We start from the raw sequence: 17614 nt of genomic DNA, 5'->3' as shown, positions 1-17614 counted from the left end.
GCATATTTGTTTTAAAAGTAGATATAAATTAATACTTAGACATATGAGAAAATAATCAGCAAATACTTCTTTGATATCTCGGCCTTTGTACTTTTATTCTCCAGAGTTAAAGTCTCTTCCTAAATACATGTGTGAATTACAGTAAATCTTCCAGGACTAGAGCGTGATACCCATTGCACAGGTAAGGGAATGAAGGCATGGCGGGGTTTATAGACTCAGAGTTTAAATCAAGACTTTTATCCTACTGTCAAAAAGATGTGGAATTTATTGTGGTTTCAGCAGGGCAGCTGTAAAAGGACTAGAAACAGAATAGGCCATAATGAACTAAAAAAACCCACCTAAATCTCTCTTTACTGAGTACTCTGTTACTGAAATCTTTGTAGTGTTGCCTAATGGTCCAAAAAAAGATGTTACACATTCTGTTATGTGTTGTGAAAATACAGTCTAAATTATCCATACATTTAAAAGCTGCGGGGGAGATTACAAGATGTAGTAGTATGATGTATAGAAAACTAAGGGTTTCTGATGCCTTGGAAAGGGCTCTGTCCATAAGTCTGAGCTATAATGCTTCACTCAAACTATTTATGAATAGATATTTTGTACAAACTATATAATGCAAGATTCCAGAATCACAGGGCAGGTGATAGTTTCTCTGTTTGGCGTTGAGAGTCCTAAGACTCATTTCAGCAGCATTTCACCTAAAGGCTGAATTTCTATTCTTTCCTATTTTCTTTTCCCAATCCAAGTACTTCTGTGGCTAAATAAAGCATCATTTGTGCCTTACAGCTTCAGTAGGCCTTGCTATTTCACACTCCTCACTCTCTGCTCCTAAAACAAAAGCTGTGCTCCTTTATTTTCATTTAGACTCCAGAGAAAATCCGTCTGATCCAGGACCATACAACTTTGAATATTAGAAGATATCAGGTGTTCCTGATGTGTTCTGTACCGAGCTTAAAGTCTTCAAAACTGTGTGTGCCTGGCAGAAAGTTGGAGACACTTAAAGTCTCACCAGTGCTTTTTATCTTTACAACTGCAACACACAAATTAGGTGGGATATTCTTATTTAATTCCCAAGGACAAATGACACTGCAGCCTGTTGAAAAAGCCATCCCTTAAAACATCCCCTAATTGCCAGTCTGACCTGGAGTCCCATGATGACAATCAGTCTGGCCTTGAAAACAAACAGACTAGCTGAGAAGATCATCCGCACCACCCAGTGAGTTGCTTGCTGTGTCTGGCTCCTCAGGCTTTAGGGAGAGACACAGAAACCCAGGAATCTCTTTCCCTGTGTGCAAACATCCCTGTAATCTCTGAGACTTCTTCTATACTCCTGCTGTTTCAGCTATCCACTCCAAAAAGGAGTTAACTGCTTTTTACAGTGAGCTGTTGGATTACAGTGGCAGATGTACGCGTATCTGTTGTTGGAAGTGTATATAAACCCAGCGTACAACAGCATGCTGAATGCTATAAACCAGTTCATGCATAAGGCTTGAGATGGTTTAGACAGCTCTGCCCTTTGGACCAGTGATGAATCCCCTGTAAGGTCTAGGATTTCTCTCATTGCAGCCTTCTTTTTCTTTTCTTTACTGAATGGAAACTTAAAATAATCATTTGGCATAACTGACAAATTATAATATTGGTTGTAAATGCCATTGTACACCTGGACCTTTGTAATTAATCTCCATAGAGAGGAAAACTATAGCAAACTTAGGCTGAAGAGCAGGTTGATCGTATGCTGTTAGCACAGCTCAACCAGTCACTAGCTTTTCCTGTGCAGCAACATTAATGAGAAAATTTACAGCAGCCAGAAGCTCTTGTATGAAAATGGAAATTACATTTCCAGCCTGCTGGGCTGAGAATGCTGGAACTGAAATTATTACCCTTAAGAAAGGTACCATCTACTTTGCATGCAATTATACAAATTGGTACATGCCAAAAACACATAGGTGTTAGCTACATGATACGTTGCAGGTCTGTGGACTACAAGAGTGTAGCTTGTGCTCTGGACTACTGTGCTGTTATAGTGTCTTGTCTGAGAAAATCTTCTGTTGTCAAAATGTCTGCGTAAAACTGGCAGCCAAGTATTTTCTTCTCTTCCTACAAAACCATAATTCTTCCTGCTTTTCCCTTCTTCCTGGTTTTCTAAAACAAAAAAGTTTGCCTAAGATAGTAGCTTACACATGGTACATTTAGTCACAGGACAGTGACGGATTTACCATTAATCACATAATTATTGACTAACAGTGCGAAATTAGATAAAGAACATCCCTCTACTTGAAAAGGGAAACTCCTATCCCATGGTTGAAAAAGGCTTGAGATACTGAACTGTAGTTTCAGTTTGTTCTAAACAGAAAGCAATTGCTATGTAATACTTGTAAAGTTTTCATGGCTCACTTCATTTTACTGTGCATGGCTTGCCTTGTTGGGAAACGGGGAGAAACCTGGGGAAGGGTTCACACGGTGTGTTTTAGGCACCTTATTTACAGATCTAATTCACCCTGGCAGTTAGGCATCTGTCTCTGGAAGCTTTTGATTTGCACCTATGTCAGCTGTTTAAAGTAGCTGGTGTGAACAACTTACCTGGTGAGAGCAGATGGGAGTGTAAGAAGGACAGAAAACATGATGTGATCTTTGAAGAATTTGTCAAAGCTAATTCTGAACAGATTGTGTGTATAGAATACTTGCCAGAAGAGTCTAGCAAGAGAAAGTTTACTGATTTTTATCTGTGGAGAGCTAAGAAAGTAGCTAGTAGCCTTACTCCTTGTGTAGTATATATATCTCCCAAATTCATCCTACTGATAATGTCAGCGATCATACCTATCCCATTTCAGTGTCATGAGCCTATAGGATATACCAACTCCATCTCCAGATCTCTCTAGATTGCCTGAACAGTGATGGTATACAGACAGGTCAAGAAATAACCAAACGAGACTATTTCACTGAGTGTTACAAAATCTGTAAGCCTTAGTCAAGTCTATGCTGTAACATTTTTGGGAGACTATTTTATGTTCACTTCTGTTTTCAGTGCTCTGTCTGGGAACCAGTTGTTCAAATCCCAGAGAGGATGCCTAAAATCTCAGTCTGAAAGTTCAATCTGACTCAAATTCCAGTAATAATTAGTTTCCGCTGTAGGGAAGTTGATTTGGGTAAAGTTTGGTTAGAGTGAAAATGTAACATAGTTATCAGTTTCAGTTTGAAGGGCACAGGGGAGACTTGCAAATATTCTGTAGAGCTGGAGGGAATGGAGGCAGGAAACTGCACACAGTCTTGTATGCACACTTTCAGTATCAAAACTGAGCAGCATAAATATGGTTTCACATCACCCCCAACCTGTTAGCTGGAGCTCTATCAAGAAATCTCTGTAATGCAACCACTGATCTTTGATTTCATTTTTAAAAGGTGCTTACTGTTATTTAATAATATTATCTATAGAAAAGCTGATCTTTTCTGGAAATTGATTTCACTGGAGCTAAGGTTTCATTCCAGGTGTTTGTATGTTCTGATATGATAAACGTGTGATTGAATATGGTTAATATTTTGATTTTTCCCACAACATGTGTAAATGTTGTGACTAGAGCAGATTTACCAAGAGATAAAATGGGTCCACAGTATCCTCCCTATGTCTTCACATTCACGTTGTGTCTTGCGAAGTGTCCTTCAGTTCAGGATCCCTGGGAACGGGACAATGCTGGGGCCTTCTCTGCACTCCTGTGACTCCATGCAGCTGCTGGCTGTCCTGTGCTAATGCCACCTCTAGGATGCTTGTTGGACCAATACAGTAAAGCACATTATTTTCAGTTTAAATTTTGTGAAAGGTGGAAGGGATTGGTGAAATTATCTGAGATCTTCCATCTAAGATAAAGATAACTGAGTTCAGAGGCTTCCTTTACAGTGACAACATATTCATCTGCCAGTATACTGGTAACTTTTCGCTCTATCTTGACTTAACCTGGGAACATTGTAACTGAAGTAAAGAATGGCTTTATAGCTATGTGGAAAATACAGACTTTGAGATTTGGTCCCACTTGTGCCTTCCTTCTCAAGCTGTCTCCCTATCCCCTGTTCTCTGCTTCTGCTGAGACCACCACTAAATGTCCCAGCATTCATCACAGTAAAGACACCCTTTACTACTATCTTCTCTGAAAATTTGCTAATTATTTTTCCTCTTTTTTCTTGGTTGCTACTAAGCTAATTCTTCTCCTTTTTCATCATTAACATGTTCACCTTTGTACATATTATGTGTCTTGACTATTGAAACCACTGATCTCTCTTCTCCTACTCGAAGTCTGCAGTAATCAGGAGGCCAGTTAGCAATAGAATAAGGAAGGTCCTAATAGCTGTTTGCTTTTTTAACAGAGCCAGGATGTCCATTTATACTTTGAAAAGCAACTAAAACAGAGCACATAAATTCCAAGATATTTGACAGCATCTAAGTAAAGGTGTAAACTACTTATCCTACTTACCTATCCAACCAGGTGCATCTTTCCAAGTCTTTTGTCTGTGTGGCTTGCTTATCTTATTTTAGTGCAGTAGTTACAGTGTCTTCACTATCTGCATTTCAGCTGCCTGAGAGAGGGAGGAAATTGATTTATAAAAACTTTAGATTCCTCTCCTTTCCCAATGTGCTTGACTAAGACTGATGATCAAGACTTTTCTCTTTCCTTGCTTGTTACCAAGCTCAGAAAGTCCTGGGTGGCAACTAGCTCACCTTACATAAAAGAAGCCAGCCTTGTGCCTAGTCTTATTCTGCCAGGTAACATGAAAAAATGTCCCACCATCTCCTTTAGGGCTTTATTCCCTCTCCACCTGCAGTCATGCCATGCTGCTATTGTAATCCCAAATGGAAAGACAACTGTGGCTGGCCAGACATGTTGATAATCAGAAAAGGTAAGTTGCATTGCAATGAGGCCAGTATGTCAACTAGTGGAAGATTACATGGAAGAACACAGTAAATTCTTTAGTGCTTGCCATCCTTCAGTTGAGGTTGAATGTCTGCCTAAAAACTCTACTAAGTTTAATTACACGTAACTGGCTTTGATAATGGTCACTTACACAGCAGGCATATGATGCATTTTGCAGGAATAACTTCTGCACTGCAGAAAATTCCTGGTAAAACTTCTGAGGCCTTTTTTTATATATAGAAAGTCAAACTAGGTTAATGTATTGGTATCTTCTAGCCTTCAAATCTTTATGGCTTGCAAAATACTGTAAATATATAAGTAAAGGGGCTTTGTGGAACTAATGTCCCACTAATGATCACTAGATCCGATTCACAAGTTGTGTTGAGCTAACAACCCTGTGTATACATTCTGAGCCCATGCAATACTGCAACTGCACACATGTCCAAGTCAGTGTCCTCTCAGGCCCCCTGGCACCATTCTGGATCTGCCCATGGAGTATCTCACTGTAAATCTGAGCATGTCTTGGCCCACCCTACTCAATATAGACAAGTACAGACTGTAGAATTCAGAATCATGTGTAAACAAGGATACTGTTAAGATTAAACCAAATAACCCTTTCCTGTAACAAAATAGAACTAAAAAGGAATTCATTACATTGGGAAGAAAGAGACATGTAATGATTTAATCACTGTGAAAGAAGTGATAAGTGTTTGGCAGTAGATAACTGTGTAAGAAACCTCTGATTAAAAATGTACTAATCATGTAAAGAAAGTTCCCCTTTTTTACCACTCAGGAGAACTTTACTTCCACAGCCATGTCTGGAGGGATTATGCACACCTACAAGCCAGTGGATCTTATTCAGCAAAAAATGAGCAAATCTTCACAGTTGCTTTATTTCAATTAGCAGCAGAGAACAGAAAAACCCCAAAACTCTGTTAGCGAAGATGAACCTTTGTGCTTACAATCAGAAGCAGACCAGTAGTAGTGATTCATAGGAGACAGAACTCTTTAAAAGCGATGACTGGATTTATCATTCTTCTACATGGCTGGGAGCTACAAAAATAACCTATAACTGAGATTAAAATGAGAACAGAAAGGTGATCCTACTTTGCCTTCTCTCAAAAGGAGCAGAATGAAGGAAGCTGAGCAAATGTGGCTTGTGGCACGGTTAGTTATTTGCTTATTCTGTTTGGATGCCATTCCATCCTCACAATATCTGTTCTTATAGATGAAGACTGTAGGGCAATTGCTTTGCTATGCACAAGCATCATCTCTTTCACTCTTGTGTTCAATAACCTGCATCCAAAGTGTGTCACTGACTTCCAGACAGAGGGGACATACTTTTGGTGTGTGGCTAACTCAGCAGAGAAGTTGGGCTTTTCTTTATGCTCCCTGCTGGCCTGTGTTTCTGTTACTCCATGGTGACACAGAGATCAAATTGGATCCAGGTGCAGCAAATTTGGCTGCTGTGTTGGGAAACAGCTGTGGAGGTGTCACGGTTTAACCCCAGCCAGCAACTCAGCCCCACACAGCCACTTGCTCCCTCCCCGCTGGTGGGATGGGGGAGAGAATCAGACGAGTAAAAGTGAGAAAACTCATGGGTTGAGATAAAGACAGTTTAACAGGTAAAGCAAAAGCTGTCCACACCAGCAAAGCAAAACAAGAGCTCTATTCCCCCCTCGCCCTGGGCAGGCCGCCGTCACTCGGAACGTGCCCCCTGCCTCCTCCTTCCCCAGCTCTCTGTGCTGAGCATGAGGCCACATGGGCTGGGCTGTCCCTGGGGTCAGTCGGGGTCAGCTGTCCCGGCCGTGCCCCCTCCCGGCTCCCTGTGCCCCCCCAGCCACTGGCAGGTGGGGTGAGGAGCAGAAAGGCCTTGGCTCTGGGTAAGCACCCATCAGCTATAAGGAAAACACCCCTGCGTTGTCAACACTGTTTCCATCACACATCCAAAACACAGCCCCATACTGGCTACTGTGAGGAAAATTAACTCTATCCCAGCCAAAAACAGCACGGGATGAAAAAAGTCAGATACAGTGACAGGATCTGAATACCATGCAGAAGTATGACAACAGACAAGTCAGTGGTAATGAAAAATCTTGAACTGCACTTCTCTGTAATTGGGAGAAACATCCTGGAAACCCACTGCAAATGCAGTTATTAGCTCACACTTTGCACAGAAGGCAATGTAGAGTCCAAATTAAGTTGCTGTTACACAGCCTTTGTCTCAAAGCTGGAATTAATGAATAAATGCATTGCTCTCACAGCTGTTAGCACCATGAATGGAAGGGTGGAAGGAGAGCCAGGGCCTGAATGACAGTCGGGCACAACAGAAGGGGCTGACACTAGATCTGAAGGAGAAGGTTCAGGAGGTGAATACACTGTTCGATAGAGGATTAAGTACAAGCTGTATGAAGAGTATTGATGAGTAGATACGGTCAGCATGTTGCCCTAGGGGACACTTTCTTCTTGACTGTTGAAAATAGCATCAGTGCTGACTGCAGCTGGAGCTTCATTTCTTGTAAATGACTTCAATCATAACAGAATTTGTGTGACCACAGCTTCACCGTGGGTAAGGTTATGCTTGCCATTCAGGAGGCTCCTACTGAGCATTTAATAACTCTTCATGGCTAAATTAACCAGGTTCTCTGAACACTTACAGTTTTATTAATTAGCTCTATTCACTAGCAAGTGTTTCACAGCTGCAGCATGGTATGTAAATTAACCTACTCTGAAAGCGAATGTGTGTTTCAGTCTTTAAAAAGTGAGGAAGCCTCAGGCTTGCTGCCTGTACGGTCCCAGGAGCATTGCACTGGATCAGGGCTGGGTGGTGTCCCAGCAGGACCCTGCTGCACAGCTCCCCAGGGTCTTTGAGGGTGACACAGCCATGCTGCAAATGGTATTAGTTTAAAGCTGTCCCTTCCCTACTAACTATAAATATTTCAGTCTTTTCAGAAAACTATAGCTTTGCTCTGCTTCTGAGCATGACCCAAATTCTTCTGTAGTCCTTTACCAGATTGACTGCTTACTTTGCTTTCCAGCCACAGCCAGGATGAAAAGGTTGGAGGAAAGCTGGGCAAGAGCAGGAGGAACTGAAAACACTGCACTTCACTTATTATTTAGCAGGGAGGATTAAAATCACTTTACTGTTTTGTGTTTACATTGCTTTAGGTGCAGAATACAGCAAATTCCCTATTTGACCTTGCTGGTACTTTATTAAGCAGAAGATGAGAGATCTGACAGCTGGTGTTACTACAGAAATCTTCAGAAGACTTGTACTATGCCCCTTAGATGTGACAGAGTCCTTAAATCGGTGCAAACAGGTAAGCAGATGTTTTAGAGAGCCTTTCATTAAGCTCTTACAGAGGGTAAGTCAGAGTGATGTTGAGAACACCCATACTGTGGTTGTAAACTACATATGCCTGCTAGAAAGAGGATCTGCCTGACCACTTTATTGTAATCTGGGGAGAGAGAAGGAAATGGAAGTAGAAGAATAAGGCAGGTGAAAAGATATGTAGTTAACAGACCTTTTATACAATTCTGACCTTCTTATTTATAGTTTTGATTATATTTTTTCCTGAGCTATCCGACATTTGCATTTCATATCAAAGACAGAATTAAGGGATTTAGGCACTTCGTGTGGGAGGATATGGATCGTTTCTGCTGAACTTACTCTAAAGCAATAAAAGAGAGAGAAAGTAGGTTTGTTTCTTCCAGGAATAAAATTTAAGCTTTTCATTCCATGCCGTTCAGTGGGAAGCCCCTTACCATGTATCTAGGTCTAGTTTTGCTTGGTTTATCAGTAGTGGAGAACCTTCTAAGCTACATTGTGCTTGTCCTACCACTAAGGCTGTCATGTGGGCACTCATTTATATAGCAAGGGAAGACTCACTGGGGACTGAAGGGTTAAAAGACAATTCTGAGTGTGGCTGGGAAAAGAGCACCGGGAAAAGGATAACAATCTCTGCTGACAGCAAACCAGTTTGGCAGCCTTCACCCTACAAAGACTTTTTTTTTTTTTTCCAATTTATCTTCTTAAAGCTAATCACATTCAGGCAGTTGCTTTGCTCTGTTATCTGCTGCATAGCACAAGATTCACTACTTCCTCAATTTATATCCTTGCAGCTGCTGTGGGAAAATGCATCGTTCCTCAACTAATTTCAGCTTTAGAATTAAGTAGAAATGCTGTCCGTTAATCTCATACAGGGATGGCTGACAAGGAAATGGGAGGCTCTTAGGCAGGACCAATCCAAAGAACATTTTTCAGGAAGCAGCGCAATAAAGGGTGACAAGATGCTGCCTGTACATTCTTTCTTTTTCCCTTTTTCACAATGTCCAAATCACCAAGAGTGATCCTTAGTCATGTTTGAGGAGGAAACCTATTTATTCCAAAGAAACATCGATGATGTGAGAGCTGATTTTGTAGAATAAATGATATTAAACAAATTATGAAGTAAGGAACACTATGTAACGCATACTCAGTGTTTCCTAAAAGTGACTTTAGCTTTAAAAGAAGTGTGAATTACAGTAGAGGGAGAGACCTTTTATCTTCAAAACTCTAAGGATGACTTCATTTACTGCTTACAGTTACTGTAAGCACCATAGATCTGTGCTGATAGAGTACATTTCTGTGAAAGACTCTGTGCCTTCTTTGAAGTGATTTGGTTCAGCTGGTTTTCTAAGTCAGCTTTTCATGGATTTCAGGAAATGCTTGGGGGAAGGGAGCATCACTATCATAATGCAGGTGACATTTTGCCAAATTAGGCATCTCAAGTCATTCACAGTTACAGCTCTACGGGGCACTGATTTTGCATTTTATGAGCAGATAGAAACTCAGTGGTGCCTTTACCCATTTCCTACAAATGGTATTACAAAATAGTCTAATGTATTTTAACTTTCTCTGAATGCAGTTTAGCCATTAGAAATTACAACTGTGAATCTGTATGCTTATGCTCTCTGGATCCTGTCATGAAGTCATAGATTCTTTAGAAATATCAAGTCTGCGCTCTGTAGATCATGAGGAATTTAAGACAAGAAACACCTTTTGGAAGGCTAAAGATGCCTGCATCTTTGCCATTTTATGTATGCCAATTTAAAGAAAGAACCAAGTTATCCTTCCCCCAGTGCATCATAATGATAGTGTTCACAGCCTTTTAAAGTGTGCGAATGGCATTTCTGGCCAGTTTTATTTTTCCCCACTGATGTTCACGTGGCTTGGTTATGTCAGACAGCAACCTCTTCTTTCTTAGAGACTTGCAGCTTTTAATAAGGCAAGCCAGAGTTGGTGCAATTAGCTCAGCCAAGGGTTCAATTCACTCTTTCAAAAACTATGCACCACTGTAGTCTTAACACAGTGTTCCTGCTCCCATGGATGTAGAAGAGCACTAGCTTCCTGGGCTGATTCATCCCCAGTACATTTTCTTCTCACTTGCATCTTTCTATTTTAGGCTTTTTGGGGCAGGAATCCTCTGTCTGTTGGACTAGCACTAGAACAGGCTTGTTTGGTAGGGCAAAGAGCAGGGCCACAAGAAGACCTGTCTGCACTTACACGCTCAATTAGCCACTAGAGCTTGTCAGCAGGATAGGTACTAGAGCCTTTAAAACTAAAAATAGAGATGCTATTTTTTTAAAAACTTTCACAATAAAGTTTATTATGTTAATATCATTAAAAATAATATAAAATAATAAAATATTCTGCTCGGCAGAAAAATTATACCAGGGTTTTAAAACCCCAGGTTTGTGCAAACAGGTTTTGTAAACATAAGAAGTCAAGTGTTCAAGTTCCATCCCAAAATACAGTAAATTGCTACAAAAATAAGTTTGCTCACTGTCAAACATGTTTAAAAACCCAGGAAGCTGGATTTCTTTACACATCTTTCACACGTCCCTACGCAGTTAATGCTGTACTTATATCTGAAATGGGAAAGATTTCAGGTAGTCCTTTAAAACAGGATTCAGGGGGATCTGGTTTAAGTTCTCCCTTCCAAAAGTCTTCACAATGCTCTTCCGGCAGAGCTCCTGCAGGGGCTGCACACGGACTTTGCGCAGGGGGGTAACCAGTACCTTCCTCGGTGAGCTTAGGTAATGTTCCAGCAGCTTAAAAAGACAGTCAAAAGTCTCTTTGCTGCCATCCAGGCTGAATCGCCCCGTCTGAAAGTTTATCCGGATGCTGGTGGGCCCAGTTGCAGTCTTAACACTGATGGCAAAGAAGCAATTCTTTTGTGTGCTGTCCCTGATGAGGAAGGTGCCCTCGGGCTCAGACTTCAGCTTCTCGTGGGCAGCATTGACAGTCAGAGGTCCCCAGTAGAAGCCACAGGCATCCAGCAGGCTGCTTGCTCGAGTGATGCTACTAAAATCCGCTTGGGAGCGAAAGGTTCGGAAGTGCGTGTTGCTCTGTGCCTGCACAGTGCTGGGCCGGCCTGGGCCGTGGTAGCCTCGAGCCTGTGAACGATCCCGTGCTGGAGGGTCAAGTAGACATCTCGGGTCTGCTGCAACTGCATTATCTGCTGACACCTTGCTGTGCGCTACCATCCTACAGCCTAGACCAGCGGATGCGGTCTTCCATAGCGTCAGCGGCTACGGCAGGGCAGCTTTCCAGCAGCTATTCTGAAACACCAAAGAGAGACACAATGTGAGATCCCGAGAGAAAAGCAGCTGCAATCTCTGAATGACCAAGTCTTCCATTCACATGCCTCCCACCCATTATAAAATAATAAAATATTTATTTGCCAATTTACACTGGGCAAACAACTGCTTGCTTTCTGACAAGATTAGCAGCCTGTCACTATGGGAAAGCCCAAAGCTCCAAAAATATTTATCAAGGATCATCAACAGCCACAGAGGATAATGCAATTTTCCTGCTATGAGCCCACAGAAACATCTCAGGACCTAGGGTGAGTCAAATGACAGGACCCCCTCAATGAGAACTTATCTTGTGTACACTCCATCGGATTCTCAAGGTTTTATAGAGCAAAGCAACAAGGTTTTAGAACTGGGTTGCCCATTTCTCTGGACCTCCCTCTTTCCCTTCCCCAGTCCCAGCTGAGATGTCAGAACTTAAACATCATTATTTGGTGCATTGTGTGAAAAGGAGAAAGTGGGTGAAGAAAATGTAAACTCTGCCGATGGGTATGTCTCCGGATAATTGGGGAAGAGGGTGAGGTGAATAGGTGCCATTGTGCTACTTAAGTGTAACTTGGAAGGGCAGCCTGTAACACTGCCAATTTACACAGTAATCCTAAAACTACTTTCCTCTCTCCTGTTAACCTGAGGCTCAGCCATAAAAGGCAATTTCCCATTTCCCCCAACTTTCCCTTGGGACAGCAGTGCTACAACCTCACTAACTTACACAAATCAACCTCTATGAACCCTTAAAGCATTACTCCTCAGTCTCTCTCTCTTTTTTGTACTACATGCACTTTAAGTGGCCCAATCTAAATTGCTTCCTATTGATATATCTTTCAGCATGAGGGACTAAATTCATCCCTCGTGTTACTTCAAAGGAATTAGCAGTGCTGCACCAGGAATGAGTTTGGCCTGAAATGTCTACCTCTGACAGTGTGGTTCGATACATCTCCGCTGGCTGCCTTGACCTTACTGGCAAGCATAGATTTTAGGATTTATCCCTATAGTCAGATATAGATCTGCAGCAGCAGCTTGTTGAGAAACCTTGAAGTATTCGCAGAAATTAATCCCTCGGCCCTCTTACGGTTCAGGGTAACATGCTAATGAGGATTTCAAAGAAAGTGTGCAGCTGGATTCCTGTCTGTGCTAATTTTACAATTTGGTGTTTGGTTTCATTTAAGTCAGATTACCTCCTGAAACAGCAGAGTTGTAAAATCCTTATGCTGGCAAATAAGAGGCTGAAAGTAGCACTGGGCTTTCTTTACACAGCAGAAGGAAACTGATGTCAGTTTTTCCAATTACTGGGCCAGGATTATCGCTCAGTATTTACAGTTAACAAAAAATAAATTTCAGGGCACGCTGGTGGGAGGAAAAATAAAAAAAAAAAAAAAAAAAAAAGCCCGAGATCTAAAAATCGCAGGGCTCGCTATAGCAGAAGCCGTCCGCAGCGCCTTTCCATAGGGCCCAGAGCAGCCGCGGGGCCGTCAGGGCCCGAAAGCCCGAGCTGGCGGGCGGTACGCGGCTGCCCGGGCTCCGCCGGCGCGGAACCCCCGGTGCCCGCCCGCCCGCCGCGCTCCGGCCGGGGCTGCTCCGGTCCCTGGCGCGGGGCCCTGGGGAAGAGCGGGGCCGTACAAACCCCCTGCGTGTTCGCTTTGCGGGCTTTCCCGCTATTTTATATCAAGCACGAGAGCTCCGTCTCGAGCACAGACACTGAGCCAAAAAGGGAGGGGGGGGGGGGGGGAAAGGGAAAGCAGCCCCCCTCCCCCAAAGCCACCACGCTCTTGCACAACAGGCAGGGCTCCCTTGTGCCTCCGAAACCTGAGCTCCTGTAGCTGCGGCGCGGGAGCGCTCCGATGCACGTCGCGGCTGGCGAGGACCCCGCGAGAAAGAGACCCTTCCCTTACCTTCGCGCGGGGCGCCGCGGGTGGGGACCGTCCCCGGAGCGCCCAGCATAGGCGCGGGCTGCGGACAGGGGCGCGCCGGGGCCGGCGGCTAGTGGTAGCCCTAGTGCTAGTCCTGGTGCTGGCCCCGGCGGGCGGCTGAGCATCCTCCGCGCGGGGGCCCTGCCTGGCGCCGCAGCGAGCCGCGGCTGCCGCGGGGCGGGGGGGCGGGCGGCACCTCCAGCGCTCTGGGCTCCCTCATCGCCTCTGCTTTCTATTTAACGCGGCGGCGGCGCTTTTCTGCCCAACGGCCCCTCCCCTGACTTCCCCGAAAACACGTGTCCGCCCGCTTCACTTTCACTTTCCGAATCAGTCACGACCAAGCCCGGTGCGCGGCGCCCGCCCCTCCCGCCGAGCGCGCCTGGAGCCGCGCAGTGCCGCGGGCAGCCCCCTTGCGCGGATCCCCCTTGCGCGGATCCCCCTTGCGCGGATCCCCCGGAGCGCTGCCCCCTGCGCGGACTCCCGGTCTCGCTCTGGTGCTGCTCTCCGACCGCGGGTGCCCCGTTTCTTCTATCCGACTAAATGTCGTTTTTCCCGTTTTTTTTTTTTTTTTTTTCCTTTTCCCCCCGGGCAGCCCCAGCACAGCGGCGAGGGTGCCCGTGGGTAGCGGCGGGCCGCGGGGGCAGGGGGGGCCGGCCCGGCGGGAGGCGCTGCCCGGGACGCCGGTGCACCAGGGTGCGCTGAGGCCAGAGGGAGGCGAGGGGACGCTAGAGGCAGGTGATGAGCGAGGCTCTGACCTGGCAGCTATCCCAAAACGTGGGGGGAAAATGGCGAGAAAAGCGAGCAAGCAACCAACGTGGGAAATTTTAACGTGAAGATAGCTGCTGTCCTCAAAGCTTACAGGTCAGCACAGTCAGAACAGGTGAGAGGACTTAATATATAACTTAAATGGCCGAGAGGGGGATCAAATTTAGACCAGTAATGATTTTAAAGTGAAAAAAACATTCAGAGAAATCTACAGTCCTTCCACTGAGAGGACTGTGATGATGCTACACTGGATTCTGAGTTCTCAAAACAGAATTTCCCTGGGGTTTTCTACAGGGTAATCAGATTTAAAAGTAACTGTTCAAATCCCCAGCTGTATTTTTAACCTCACCAGCAGCCAGTGCAGGAGGCTTGGGATGCTGTTCTGCTCACCCAGAGAGAGATTTGTAACCTCAAGTACCAAACCAGTGTCTTATGTGCTCCCTTAAGCAGGCCCCAGTAGTGTACTTTCTTCCAAAGAGGCTGTTAAAGTAATAACCAACACCTGTTTCAAAAGCCAAGGGTCTTTCTTCTGATTATTCCTTGTCTTTTTGGGAGGCAAGTGCCCTAATACGTACCTCTTGTAGTAATTCATCTGCATAGGCATGTGCAAAAATACAGAAACTTTGTGAAGAATTCCACTGACTCTTGAATCTGGAATCAATACATGAATGCATTGATTCCAGAGCACGTGCAGCTGGGGGCCTGTAGTCGGACATATGGGTTTTGCAGCCAGAATGCTTTACATCAGGAGCAGGGAGAGGATGTTTTTCCTCTTGCAGTCAGCTTGATGTTTTGTGACAATGAAAAGGAAATGTTTCTGTCAAATGATTAAGGAGATAGGGATTGGCAAGGTCTTGGGAGTTGTCTTTTGGGATGAAGCTGAGGGAATGTATTTCCTGCTTTGAGACTGAATATTCTTTTCAAAACTCAAGTATGGTCACAGGCTGAATTAACTTGATGGTAATACAGTGCCTTACAGTGATATGCAGCCAGTGTGCAATAAGGGAACCTGGAAATTTCTGATGATGCTTTAGCCACCAAAATTTACTGCTTATGTTCTGTCATGTGAGAGTATAGTTGTCGTGAATTTGGAGAAATAGAGCTTGTCATTAATTTTAAGACCTGGCACAGAGATTCACTTTGTGCTCAGAATCCTCTTTCAAACAATTTTTGAGCAACTGAGCTTAAGCCAGCGTTTGGCATAAGCAGCTGGGGGAGGGAAGCTCAGCTGCTTTTCTGTATAAAACAAAAGCATGAAGGAATGGTGGAACTGAAACTTACTTCAGAATTTGAACATGCAATAGTGAGAAATGTTCTGCCACTGTCTGCTTTGGTGTAGTGCGCTCCGTGCGGTGGGTCGATTCAATGGCTGTTTTATATAAGTCACTCTTCATGTTCAGACAGGTAGTACAAGCGGGCCTTGCCCTTAACAGTATCTACTTAGGCAAGACAAAGTCCTCCTCTCTGCCACCCCTCCAAAGAAGACAGATTTGAGGTGCTTAATCTGTCACAATAAAGTCAGTCAAAAGTAGAGCTTGGATCCTTCAGCTCCTCACCTAGCCCCTGAGGCGCCCAGCCGAGCTCCCTTCCTGCATGCACCCTTGGGTCCTGCCTGCGCTGTGCTGTGGCTCCTGTAACGCAGCACAGTGATTTTCGGATGAGATGGAGGTTGGCTGCAGGTTGCTGTAGGCGTGCCAGGAAAGCTGTTCCGCTCTCAGGTAATTTTTAATTTTGCAAGATCACAGGGGAAAGAAAGATCCTTCAGGTGCACGTGCAGTCTGTCTAGCATATCCTAGTAGTGCCGCTGGCAAAGTGTCTGTCCAGAAGGTCTTCTTCACTGAGCAGGAATGTGGTAATAATACACAGTTGCAAAGCTTCAGAGCTTGACAGGGCAAGACTGGGTAGGTGAGCTCCCAGTCGCTGAGGAAAGAGATGGAGTGAGCTTGCCAGCTTGGACACCGAAAACCAAGTACGTCAGACTGCTGCTTCTTACGGAGTTTGATACCATTTCTATATGAATCACAATAAGAGTGGTCCAGGGTGCTCCATAAGGTGCCTTAAAAAGGCTTGCCCAGGGGAAGTGGGCATTGGTCGTAATATGTGAAGGAGCCTTGTATAGTGAGTGGAGATTTTGTGATAGAAGAGCTGAAGTTTTAGACTTGAGGGACCCACAAGTTGAGCTTTCTAGGGATGTCTTCAGTTTTACCCACTCAAGTTTCCTTTTGCAACCCTCCGTTCCCATCCTTCTGTTTCCATTCTTACTCCTCCTCCCTCTACTTAAAATCCATTCCTGTACTCCAGGCCTCGGACAGAGTTCCATCCCAGCATATCCAGCCCAGATACAACGGGGTTACTCTACCCAGTACAGAACAGCATGTAAATCTGGAGCTGAGGCAGAGCTCCTGGGCAGAGCACACATAGAAAGAAGGTCTCTAGAAACAACTGAAGTTGAAAGCACTGCTGCCAGTTCAGATGATTCTCATCTGTGCTCTGTCACTCAGCTACATGAGCACTTACTGCTTATTGCAAGGGGAATTAGACTTAGAGCCTGTTTGGTAAGTAAAGCCTTCCTTGTAAAATGCCTTCTTTTCTCCTCTTCACAAAGTACCATTTCACATGGAGAAACAATTTGTGTTCCCTTTCTCCCCTGATGATGATCTGAGAAAAGACAGGCAAAGTCTGGGGAGAAAGAAAATGAGTGGGAGACATTATCTCATACCCCCTTCTCCCTTTTTTCTTGGGGCAGGAAAGTAAATGCTTTTGGTCTGAAGGGTTATATCAGTAAATCTCCAAAGGCTAGGATAAAGAACAAACTCAGCTTTTCTTAAAAGTCCTTACCCCTATATTGTAAACATTGGCTTGGATAAATGACAAAAAAATTAGAGGAATTGCTAGGCATTTGTGCAGCAGGAGCACAGCTTACTGGCTCGAAACTGGGCAAAGGCTAGAGGAAATCTGTTCAGAAAAAGTACTGGGACTATGAGTGCCAGGAAAGGTCTGCCAGGAGGCAGCAAGGGAAAAAACCTATCTCTGAAGGTGCTTTTAAAGGTAGGAGAGTACTGTATCTGTGGGGATACATGAGACAGTTGCCTGTTTGTTTTTCAAAGACCACACTCTTTGCTCTACTTGCAGCAGTGTAATGCAGGCAGAGCTTCCTTTATTTATTCTCCAAGCCTTTTCTCACCCTCTGAAACCACCAAGAGGGAGCAGGTTGTGCTACCATGTATGGTATTCCCCAGTATAAATTCCCTTATGGGGCACTCCACACCCTGCATTCATCCCTCCCTGCAGGGACAATCCTCTGGGGGAAAAAAAAATAAATCTAAAAACTTGAAAGGCATAGAAAGTCAGCAGGCACTCCACATTTCAGCTTTACTCCTAATTTTTGAGAACAGAAGCAGACAC

At 44.3% G+C, this 17614-nt stretch overlaps 1 protein-coding gene and 1 long non-coding RNA gene across 2 annotated transcripts in view; one reads left to right on the top strand and one right to left on the bottom strand.

The window, feature by feature from the left end:
• Window positions 1–8216, top strand: part of LOC116959362 — a 51147-nt gene extending 42931 nt beyond the window's left edge. The window contains exon 3 of the long non-coding RNA XR_004405803.1: window positions 8070–8216. This is a non-coding gene — a long non-coding RNA (uncharacterized LOC116959362). The remainder of the gene's footprint in view (window positions 1–8069) is intronic.
• A 2309-nt stretch (window positions 8217–10525) lies between these two features.
• SOCS1 (suppressor of cytokine signaling 1) lies at window positions 10526–13675 on the bottom strand. The gene is made up of 2 exons (XM_032983696.2): window positions 13427–13675; window positions 10526–11504 (listed from the first exon to the last, which is right to left on the bottom strand). Exon 2 carries the CDS (start codon window positions 11427–11429, stop codon window positions 10806–10808), a length of 624 nt encoding a protein of 207 aa, XP_032839587.1. The 5' UTR covers window positions 11430–11504; window positions 13427–13675; the 3' UTR covers window positions 10526–10805.
• Between the last annotated feature and the right edge of the window lie 3939 nt (window positions 13676–17614).

Source organism: Tyto alba, unplaced genomic scaffold (assembly GCF_018691265.1).
Source record: "Tyto alba isolate M040663 unplaced genomic scaffold, T.alba_DEE_v4.0 Super-Scaffold_28, whole genome shotgun sequence".
Lineage (NCBI taxonomy): Eukaryota > Metazoa > Chordata > Aves > Strigiformes > Tytonidae > Tyto > Tyto alba.
This window is presented reverse-complemented; position numbering and strand designations above follow the sequence as displayed.

What these genes read in the sequence shown, in the direction of transcription:
- SOCS1 (XM_032983696.2), bottom strand. Translation starts at nt 11,429, where the DNA reads ATGGTAGCGCACAGCAAGGTGTCAGCAGATAATGCAGTTGCAGCAGAC.